At 27.4% G+C, this 12,500-nt stretch overlaps 1 protein-coding gene across 2 annotated transcripts in view; it reads right to left on the bottom strand.

The window, feature by feature from the left end:
* LOC100214612 (F-box/WD repeat-containing protein 7) overlaps positions 1-12,500 on the bottom strand; it is a 38,038-nt gene that overhangs the window by 11,155 nt on the left and 14,383 nt on the right. For both annotated transcript variants that reach the window (XM_065805199.1, XM_065805200.1), the window contains exons 8-9: positions 6,563-6,623; positions 4,528-4,609 (exon numbers count right to left, since the gene is read on the bottom strand). In XM_065805199.1, the coding sequence (XP_065661271.1) occupies positions 4,528-4,609; positions 6,563-6,623 (143 nt within the window). The remainder of the gene's footprint in view (positions 1-4,527; positions 4,610-6,562; positions 6,624-12,500) is intronic.

The following is a 12,500-nucleotide window of genomic DNA, read 5'->3' as shown; positions in this document are numbered from 1 at the left end:
ATAAATAAATTCAAATTGTCATTAAATTCCTGATAGCATTGAGCTATTTCTTTTAGATTTGTAGTAAGATTATTGATGGTTTTTAAAAAAACGTTTGTCTTAAACTCCTCACATGGACTTAATTGAGGTTCTTCTGATCGGTTTTTGCCTAAAAGCGCTTTCTTATTTTTGCATCTCTTTTGTAAATAATCTATGTCTGGTAACAGTAATTTTGCATCTTGTTCTATTAAACTGAATGTGTTAATCCAAGAAGATAATCACCAAGAGATTAATAAAGTCCAGCACATGTATCTAGAGTAATAGTTGCACTTTGCAATGATTTGGAAACAGCATTCATTCGTTGCAAAATTTGATCCCATATTATTGTTTGTAAAACAAATTTAAAAATTTTCGATATTAAATTTCCAGCCGCAGCTCTTGCTTTTGTTTCTCATTGATTTTGACCAATCCTTCCATTAATTTATTGTAGTTCTGGTGAATGGTTTTGACCGAGTCAGCATGAGCGCTCCACTGAGTATTCGATAGTGATTTCAATAAACTACTTGCAAACTGTTCCAAAACACTCCATAACTTTGTAGAAGCAGAGAAAAAACTGTACAGTTCTTGAACAATACCAAAAAAATTGATTCCCCTGATGCATCAATCTACAGCAGCTTTCCTACTAAGTTAAGAGAACGACCTGAACATGGCAAGAATTTTGCTTATTGAACTCCAAAATTCTAGTTTTCATGACTTTATATTTTCCAGTCATATTGCTTGAGTTATCATAAAACTGGCTTCTGCAGTTGCTGATTTCCAAGTTCAATTTAACGTCTAAAAAGTCCACGGTTGCATTTGCTAAATTTTCCCTGGTGTGATTATCGATGTGGATAAAGCTTTGTTTCAATAGGCTTATTAGAAATTTGATCAATATACCTCAAGATCACACATAGTTGATCTTTATGACTCACATCAGATGTTGAATCTACTAATAATCCATAATACTTAGACTTTAAAACATCGTCGCTGATTGATTGCAAAACTTTTCTTGCCATCAATACGATTAATTCATCACATGTATTCTTTGAGAAGTAGTTTGTTTTTCCAGAACCGCTGTCGCCATAATTTTTTATGCGTTTGGCCAATAAAGGATCAAACTGTGCAATCAACTCAAGCAGACCAATAAAATTCCTATTGCTCTCAGGCCCAAATTTTTCATTTGAACCTCTGAAATTACAGCTGTAACTCTTTTTAGAACCTCTCTCCAGTAGTTTTCATCTTTGCGAATTTTGTTTAAAAATTGATCATTTAAAAAAACCTTGTTATTTTTTCTGTGAAAGTTCCCTAAGGAAGCTTTTCTGTGGTCTGATGAGTGTTCATGCCCCTGAATTGATGCCCCTAAATTTTTCCAATCTTTATATCCTGTTGAAGCTAAAGCATATTTTGATGGTTCAAAAAGCTTGCAGACAAAACAGAATACACAACCTAATGCTGGGAAATACAGGGTGCGTCAGCTATTAGAGAACGTCATCATTTCTTTATGTTACATTAATTTTTTTTTTTTTTGCAGATAATTTAAAATGACAGATAATAAACTAACACAAGAATTGAAAAGACATGCTGTAGCATTAAAGGCAGAGCATAGCAATTTACAAATTGCACAACTTCTTAAAGCCGCCTAATCTTTTGTTCTTAAAGTTCGCAAGGAGTTAGAAGAAAATGATGGTAATTGTAATCAAGCTGCTAAATGTAAAAAGCACAAGCAATGGTCAGACACGACTAGAACACCTGAATTTATTCATCAAGTTCAGAATATCGTTGACGAGAGCCCCTAAAAGTCAATGAGGTCCAAAAAACCTTGGTGTTTCAGAAGCCACAATTTGAAGGACTGTTCATAAAAATCTTTGCTACAAGTCTTATGTGATGAGAAGTCAGTTTATGTCCGAGACCACCAAAGTGAATTGCTTGATAAGGTCCAAGAGGCTGTTAAACAAACTGAAACATTCTGCTAAGCAAGGCATGCTTTGGTTTTATTTAGATAAGAAAAACTTTGATCAAGATCAAAAAGTAAACATAAGAAATGACAGATGGCTGTGTGATGACCCTTACAAAGTTCCAACAGTCATGCACATAAAATTTCCTGCAACAGTTATGGTTTTGAGGGTTGTTAGCAACGAAGAACATGCAACATCACCACACTTCTTTTCGCAAGGACTAAGAGTCACTTCTGCTGCTTACATTGAAATCTTGGGTACTGTTGTTAAGCCTTGGATCGATAGAGTAAGAAATGGAAGGCCCTACATTTTTCAACAAGACTCTGCACCAGCACATAAGGCTCAAACACTCAGGAATGGTTGGCGGAACATTTTTATGATAACATCACTCCAAACTTGTGGCCCCCAAACTCTCCTGACCTGAATCCATTGGATTATTATGTGTGGGATATCGTTGAGAGAGATATTAATAAACATTCCCATAACACCAAAGATTCTCTGAAAGAATCCATTGTCCAAATAATGGACAACATAGATGAGGGCCATCTCAAGCACGATTGAAGCTGGTTTAGGTCTCAAATCGAAGCTGTTATTGAAGTAGAGGGGGATTTCATCAAATGAAATTATTAAACAATAGTTTATCTTTTTTTACTATTTATATAATTGATTTTGATTAAAAATATTTTCTGTTTGACTTTTTATCATTTATAAAAAATTAAAAATATGTTCTAAAATAGCTGATGCACCCTGTATATGAGCCATTCTCTATTAAACATTACACCATTTATTTTTTTCCCCACAAACAAAATTTTTTAGCAATATTGATCGCGATCTTGAAACGTCATTTTAGAGGATTTAATTTTATAATCTGCATTTTGACATTTTAACGGACTGTTCTCTATAAAAATTGTATATCTTCAGCTGAAAGAGTTTCCCAAAGTCCTGGATCACTTTTCCTATTCAATGGCAAATCGATAGGGTAACATACCCTCTCCTTATTGAGTTCTGATTGTTTGTTTAAAGTTTGAGTTCATTAATTGACTCCTCTAAAATATCCAACATATTTGCTTCTTTACTTATGCCACAGTTTGCAAGATTAGCTGAAGTTGGTGAATTAGCATGACATTCTGTTTTTAATTAAAAACTATCAAGTTTTCTATGTTTCTTTATGTTTTCTTCTATTATTGCTTTTTTCTTTCTTTTTTCTATTATTGCCTTTTTCTTTCTTTTTTTTTTTAGCTCCACTTTCATAGCTTTTTCTCGTATCTGTAAAAAGTTTCTGAAAATGAACACTTAAAATTAACTTAATTAAAATTAACTAAAATTAACTGCTATTGTTTACAAGCACTGATTTTACTAATAGATAACACTACAATACTTTTTATTATTAAAACTGATTTTACTAATAGATAACACTACAATACTTTTTATTATTAAAATTAAGTAAAATAGCCTACATAGCTAAGCGAATGTTTGTTAAAAATAACAGGAAAATGAACATTAAAAAATTATGATTACTTTTCTCGCAGCGCGTTTATTTACTTTACTTAAAAGTGTGCAAAATTTTTCTTAAAGTTTAACGCAATTTAAAATTTAAAACAACTACTTTCTTCAACTACTAAGATATTTTACTTAAAAGCATTTAAAATTTTTCTTAAAATAAACTCATTTTTTTTTTTTTTAATTAAGTATTTTAAAACATTATACATGAATGATAAAAAAACAAAGTTATTAACTACCGTGTTTTTTTTTTATAATCAGGAAAATTATTCGGGCTGCTTTGAAAATAAATGTTTACTTCTGTAAATGTTAATTAATTAGAAAAACAGCCCTAATTATAGTTATTTTCTTAGTTTGATACGTTGAACCAAGTCATTCTAGAACATAATATTTTAGAAGGTTCTTGTTTGAACTTTAAAATAATAAAATATAATGCTATAAAAGTGTTAATAAAATCGTTGAGTTGATTGTTCGTTAAAGTTATTATTCATACTCATGAACAAAATTTTTTTAAATGCTTTTTATTTAACTTTCGTCTTTAAATATTTAATATTTTTTTAATCATGAAAGTAAGTAGAAAAATAAAAAAGCAAATTTTTTTTTACACAACTATTTTCTAATAAAAATTTATGCACTTTCTAAAAATTAAAATTTAATTTTGTTGCAATTCAATTTTGGGGGTTTTTTTTTGCGAGGCCCTCAGGCCATGGCCTATTCGGCCTACCTGTAAATCCGTCTCTGCATACATACATACATACATACATACATACATACATACATACATACATACATATATACATACAGACATACATACATACAGACATATATGCATACAGACATACATACAGACATACAGACATACATACAGACATACATGCATACAGACATACAGACATACATACATACATACATACTTACATACATACATACAGACAGACATACATACAGACATATATATATATATATATATATATATATATATATATATATATATATATATATATATATATATATATACAAATCAATAAATAAAAAATTCAATGTATACATTAACCTTCACACACAAAAGTGAGCTAGTAGGATGTGTAAATCTTCTTATAAATTTAAACAAAACAATGTCCCAAAGTATAACTGACCTAGAAATTCACAATTTAAAGTCTAAGGATAGATACAGTTATACATAAAGTTAATAATCACATAAATTAGAATAACCAATAAAATCAAAAACTAGAACAAATTAATAAAATCTTATATATATATATATATATATATATATATATATATATATATATATATATATATAAATGCATTATATAAAATATTACTATATATATATTTATTGAAAAGTATTTTGTTAGTAGTTTATAATTTAAAATTACATTTAGTATTTTATCAGGTTTATCTGATGTGCTTTCTTCATTAATATTAAGTTTGACTGGACTTTTCACATTATGCACTAACAACATGTGTGTATGAAGACCTTTTGTTGAAAGTTATTTCATAAGTTATTTCAATAACCAGCAATCTTGAAAACTTCTTACAGTTTAGCAATTTCCAAATTGCCTGTGCTTTTACATCACATAGAAATATTTCCAAACACCTGAATTACTTTTAGTTGTAAAATCCACTTACGCCAAGTTTATTTAATTTTAATAATAATATATAATAATTAAAGAATATTATATATACCAGGGATGGCAAAATAGCAGCTTGCAAGCTGCATGTGGCTCTTAAATCATCATTGCCGCATTCACAAGCCCCATGAGGCTCTTTTTAATAAGTTCATAGAACTTATTAAAAAGAGCATCATTATTAAAATATTGCTGGAGGACATATTGAAAATAATGCAGGAAGACATGTTGTTAATAATACAGGAAGACATATTGTTAATAATGTAGGAGGACATATTGTTAATAATGCAGGAGGACATATTGTTAATAATGCAGGAAGACATATTGTTAATAATGCAGGAGGACATATTGTTAATAATGCAGTAGGACATATTGATAATAATACAGGAAGACATATTGATATTAATGCAGGAAAACATATTGTTAATAATGCAGGAAGACATATTGTTTCAAAAACAAAGCAAAAGGTGGCAATAATGCACTTCACAATAAATGTAAGGAAAGAAAAATTAAAGACAAGAACAAATTATGTCATGATTATTGGATAAAAAAATATGCATTTATTGAAAAAGAAAATAAACCTATGTGTTTAATTTCCAATACTGAATTGCACCAGCAATGGTTGGAAAACATGTTGATACCACATATCCAGAATTTATGCCCGTTTATTGTGTTATTAATCAAGAGCATTTAGCAGCAAAAAAAATTTATTTTTTAGTTGTTTCAAAATGAGTGTTGGGGATTGTAAATTATATTCAATCAAATGCAAAAAATTGCAGACAATTTCATTGTTGAATTGGATCTTGCTGACAAACAATGTAATTTTTTACTGTGCTGTAAGGTGGCTTTCAAGTAGTGATGTTAGTTATAGGTTTGTAAAACTATTAGGACCAATTAAATTTTTTTTGATTGAAATGCAAAATACATTTGAAATTCTTGATGATGTGAATTTTATGCAATATCTTTTATTCTTAACTGATGTAATGCAACATTTACAAAATCTGAAATTGTCAGGGAAAAAAAAAATCTGATCTTACCCAGACCATATTTAGTTTTCAAAATAAATTGCCTTATTTAAGAGAGATCTTACCTTAAATACTTCATTTTCCTCAAATGCCTTACGTTAGATACTTCATTTTCCTCAAATAATTCACTTTCTTCAAATGAAGACGATTCATAATCCTAATCTTATGATTCAGTATGATGATCATAAGATTGAATCATACCAGGAAAAACTACAGAATTTATTTGAAGACTTTCAAAGCAAGTCATTTTCAAGAGATAAAATTACAATTTAAAACACTGGATACAATATCAAATTAAAATTTGAAGACATTACAGAGAAATATTAACAGACAAATAGAATTGTTACAAACCAATAAAAATTATAACACAAATCATTTATTTATATAATCATTTATTTTTCATTTATAAAACCACCATACATAAAATAATTACTTATCATGTGATGATGTTAGCAAATAATTCTTTGATAGAATACTTAAACCAGATATAGGGTCTGAAAAAAGTTATATCATATTATATATATGTATATATACATATATATATATATATACATATATATACATATATATATATATATATATATATTTATATATATATATATATATATATATATATATATATTTATTTATTTATACATATATATATACATGTATATATATATATATATATATATATATACATATACATATATATATACATATATATATATATATATATATATATATATATATATATATATATATATATATATATATATATATATACATACATATATTATATATATATATTATATATATGTAAATTATGTTAGTGTATTTTACAAATAGAGTGCTCAATGTTCTTAAAGAACAGAGCAATAATTAATTAGTAAAAAACACTTATCTAACTTTTATCTTCTACTCGGAGTTTCACCATCGCTGGATCATCAGGAAGAGTTACTAAATCTCAAAAAATATAATTAAATATAATTAAAAATATAAAAAAATATAATATATAAATTGAATTTTTTTGAGATTTAGTAACTCTTCCTGATGATCCAGCGATGGTGAAACTCCGAGTAGAAGATAATAGTTAGAGACGTGTTTTTTTCTAATTAATATATTATATATATATATATATATATATATATATATATATATATACATATATATAATATATATATATAATATATGTATGTGTATATATATCTATATATATATATATATATATATATATATATATATATATATATATATATATATATATATGTATATATATATGTATATGTATATATATATATATATATATATATACATGTATATATATATATGTATATATTAGACCACTTGTATAATTAGACGTACTTACAATTTTTTTCCTATGCAATTGTTTTAAAGCGTACTTAAGTTTAATAATATATAAGAAAAGTTGAAAGAATATATTATTTTGAATAAATAAACAAAAATGACGAGGAAACATGAGGGATTTGTTAGTTTATTTATTAAAACGATGTGTCTTAACAATTACATTCAAAACAGGATATTCGAAGAATGCTGTTACAGAAATCATTAAAAAGTTTAGAGAAACTGACTCCCTTGAAGATAGAAAGAAAAGTGGTAGACCTACTAAGTTAACAAAAGATGACAATAAATATTTAAAAACCCTATCTTTAAGAAATACAAAAAAACATCAACTGAGCTGGCAAAAGACATAAACACAGCAACTGGGGAAAATGTCAGCTCTTCTTTTATTCGACAGTACCTACTTAAATCAGGATTAAGAGGGTGTGTTGCAATTCGAAAACCATTATTGCAGTGTGGCAATAAAGAAAAACGACTTAAATATGCAAAACAACATAAAGATTGGGCCCAGGAAATGTTTAATCGAGTTCGGTACACCGATGAATCCAAATTTAAAATTTTTGAAACGAAAGGACGCCAATATGTTTGAAGAAGAATTGAAGAAGCCTATCAGCACGAATGTTTAAACCCTACTATTAAACACAGAGGAGGTTCTTTACAAGTTTGGGGTTATTTATCTTCATCTGGAGTAGGTGATTTGATCAAAATAGGGGGGCGACTCACCGGGGAACGTTATGTGGATATCCTAAGGCACCATGCTGTATCATCCGGAATGAGACTAATAGGTCATAATTTTATTCTGCAGCACGACAATGACCCAAAACATTGTTCCCTAGTGGCAAAAAATTATTAAAATGAAATGGCAGAGGAAGGAGTACTGGAATTGATGACCTGGCCTCCCCAGAGTCCAGTTTTGAATATAATTGAGCATATTTGGGATTACTTGGACAGAAAGAAGGTCGAGCATGCTCCCCGAAATGCTGAAGAATGTTTTGAAGTACTTCAAAGAGAATGGCACAACATACCCCAGGATTTTATAACTAAGTTGTATGAATCTATTCCCCGGCGAATATCGGCTGGGATTGAGACAAAAGAAGGATGTAAATATTAAGAGTTTTTTATTAAGTTTGACATTAAAAAGTTTGTAATTGTTCCATATTTTGTGTGAATTACATGTGTTTTAAAACTTATTTGCAGTATTGTATACATATATATATATATATATACATATATATATATATATATATATATATATATATATATATATATATATATATATATATATATATATATATAAATATATATATATATATATACATACATACATATATATATATATACATATATATACATATGTATTTATATATATATACACGGGGTGCAAAAAAAAAGAATTATAGTACACTAAAAAGAAATTAAGATTTGTAATGTATTTTTGAAGTTTTAGCTGTATTAGTTCTTAATTGCCCATCCTTTGATTTTTATGACTTTAGCGCATTTAGAAGACATACTATCTACAAGTCTTTTTAAGTAGTCCTTTGGCAAAGCATTCCAATCAGCGAGAAGAATTTGGAACAGTTCATCTTCATTTGTTGCTTTACAATCTTGCAGTTCTCTATTCAATATAGACCAAAGATTTTCTATTGGATTTAAATCAGGAGACTGAGCTGGTCAAAACATAAGTGGTATCAATTTTGATTCCAGATATCTTTTATTCAACCATGCTATATGTTTGAGATCATTATCTTGTTGGAAGATATATTTCTTATTATGGAAAAGTTCTATACTTGGTCAAAAAGGATTAATTAGGATTTTGTGATACAAATGCTGGTCCATGGTACCCTCAACCCGGAAAAGCTTTCCAACTTTGTATGCAGTGAAACAACCCCAAATATTATTCTTTTTGTCATGTTTAATGGTTGCCTTGCATTTTTGGGGTTGAAATTTTCCCCAATTAATTTTAAGCAATGAGATCGACCATTATAAAACAACTTAAAAGGAGACTTATCGCTCCAAATAACTTTAGCCCATTGTTCACATGTCCAATCATTGTGCTCAATGCACCACTTTAATCTTTTGTTGCAATTGATTTCACTAACAAAGGGTTTTTATTTACTTCCCAGAAAAAAACTCACTTGGTACTTTTATTCGACGAGATAATTTCCATTTTGAGATATTAGTAAGTTTCAAATCCAGTTTTTTCTCAGAATATGTAAATTTACAATCTTTTTTAACAACCTTAAGAAATTATCAATCTTCCTTTTTTGAAGTTTTAATTTTCTCTCAGATTCAACAGACCTTTCAGCTGTACTAGTGTGTTTGTATTTCTTCACTAATCTACTGTTAGTTGAGTTTTGTCGTTTAAAACATTTTCCAATGCTTCTGTGAGACTTTCCTTAGTCAGCAGCTTCAATAACTTGTCGATTCCTATATATGTTAATTGTTTTCTAAAACATTAAATGTGCCCGGTATTATTCCGTTTTTTAACTATTTTATTTATTTAAATATTAGTGTATATATAAACATACCTTTTTTGTCCTAAATTTTTGACTACCACATCCAATTTTTTTAGTTTTGCTTTATTATATATTATATTCTGAAAATCAAAAAAAAATGTTAGTGTGGCTTTTTTTTTGCACCCTACTGTATATAAATACATATATATATATAAATATATATATATATATATATATATATATATATATATATATATATATATATATATATATATATATATATATATACACATATATATTTATATTTATATATGAATTAAACTATATAGAAAATGTACAAGAATAATTGTGAGACAAATATGTATATATGTATATAAATTAGTAAAAACATATATCTAATTTTTGATTACTTCAACACTGTTTCACCATCAGAAAGTTCATCAGGAAGAATGTCTAAACAACAAAAATTTTCAAATTATAGAAAAACTATTTCACATGAAGTTGGGAATTGTTATAATTAATTATGTAATAACTGTAGTATTTTGCAACCAGGAAGCTGCATCAACTTCATTAGATAATTAAAAAATCATGAAAAGAATACTTTAGAATTAGGATAAATTTGGACTGGTCATTTATTTTTTATAATTTTTTAAAAGGAACTTATTTTTATGTCTGCATTTAGAAATTAATTCTAATTTTTTATTCAGTAAATTTTCTTGATCTAAATGAGTAATAATTTCAAATTTTTCTTGTAAACATTTTTACATTTTTTGGAAATGTTGTTATAGGCAGGCACAGTTTTTAGGATAGACCAGTTTAATTTAAAATTAATATTTTTCTTCTTTTAGTTGCCAAATATATTTAGACAGCATAGTCTCTTTTGAGTATTTTTTATGTTTAAAAGGTTGTTTGTGATTGGCATATCGTTTTTTTCATTTGCCCTCGGTTAAGCCAATATAATATTTATCAGGGTTGTTTTGCGAGGAAACAATGCATTTGTAAATAATATTTTTTGATAAGCATTTGCCATTCATAGGGCAGTCTAGTTTTTGCTTGCAGTTACAATTTTCAGTATTTTTTTTCATTAAGAAATTCATTTTTATTAATCAATGCAAAATTATGGCCTTTTATAATTCTTTCAATATTTTTTGTACAGCTACAGCTTACTTTAATAGTGTTTCTGTTAAAAATTTTGTGCAATTTATTAGAGGGAGGGAAATGTTTGTCAACTAATTTTAAAAACGCTTTTCCAATGTTTGTAATTTCAGTGTGGGTTTTTCCTAATTCTATTTTTTTTATCTAAAATTTGAAAATAAACTCCCTTATAGGCTACTAGTACCTTCAAAAAGTGAACTAGGGCACGTTAGTAAAATTAAATTAGATAAAATAAATATTATAATTCGGAAAAAATTAAATTTGCAACAGTGGAAAAACCCCACTGATGTTATAAATTGGTTTTCTAAAATTAGTAATAAAAATGAATGCACGTTTATACAATTTGATATTAATGATTTTTACCCCTCAATTACAGCAGAAACTTTAGATAAAACAATAGAATTTGGAAAAACCCACAAAAAATGAAATTACAGACGACACTATTCGTCTAATTAAACATTGCAGAAAAACTTTTCTCTATTTTAATAATGAGACGTGGAAGAAAAAAACCACGCACGAATGCTTTGATGTAACAATGGGAAGTTACGACGGAGCAGAAATTTGCGAGTTTGTAGGCTTATATATTTTAAATTCCCTAGCTAAAATAGTTTATTTTAATCAATTAGGCTTTTACCGCGATGATGGCTTAATAATAATGCAAAAAAAATCAGGGCCTCAACCTGACAAAGTCAGAAAAAATATTATAGAAATTTTCAAAAACATTGGCTTCCAAATTGAGATAAACATTAATTTAAAAATTGTGAATTTTCTTGATGTCACATTTAACCTCTCAGAAAATTCTTATAGGCCTTATAAAAAACCTAATGATGAATTATTATAATGTATATTAATATAAATTCGAATCATCCCCTCAAATCTTAAAACAAATTCCCATTTCAATTAACAATTGACTTAATCAAAATTCCTCTAATAAAAATATTTTTAACTCTTCCAAATGCATTTCCCTCCCTCTAATAAATTGCACAAAATTTTTAACAGAAACACTATTAAAGTAAGCTATAGCTGTACAAAAAATATTGAAAGAATTATAAAAGGCCATAATTTTGCATTGATTAATAAAAATGAATTTCTTAATGAAAAAAAATACTGAAAATTGTAACTGCAAGCAAAAACTAGACTGCCCTATGAATGGCAAATGCTTATCAAAAAATATTATTTACAAATGCATTGTTTCCTCGCAAAACAACCCTGATAAATATTATATTGGCTTAACCAAGAGCAAATAGAAAAAACGATATGCCAATCACAAACAATCTTTTAAACATAAAAAATACTCAAAAGAGACTATGCTGTCTAAATATATTTGGCAACTAAAAGAAGAAAAATATTAATTTTAAATTAAACTGGTCTATCCTAAAAACTGTGCCTGCCGATAACAACATTTCCAAAAAATGTATA

This window comes from Hydra vulgaris, chromosome 09 (assembly GCF_038396675.1).
Source record: "Hydra vulgaris chromosome 09, alternate assembly HydraT2T_AEP".
In the NCBI taxonomy this organism is placed as follows: Eukaryota; Metazoa; Cnidaria; class Hydrozoa; order Anthoathecata; family Hydridae; genus Hydra; species Hydra vulgaris.
Note: the sequence above shows the minus strand (reverse complement) of the source record. Positions and strands in the feature narration are given on the sequence as shown.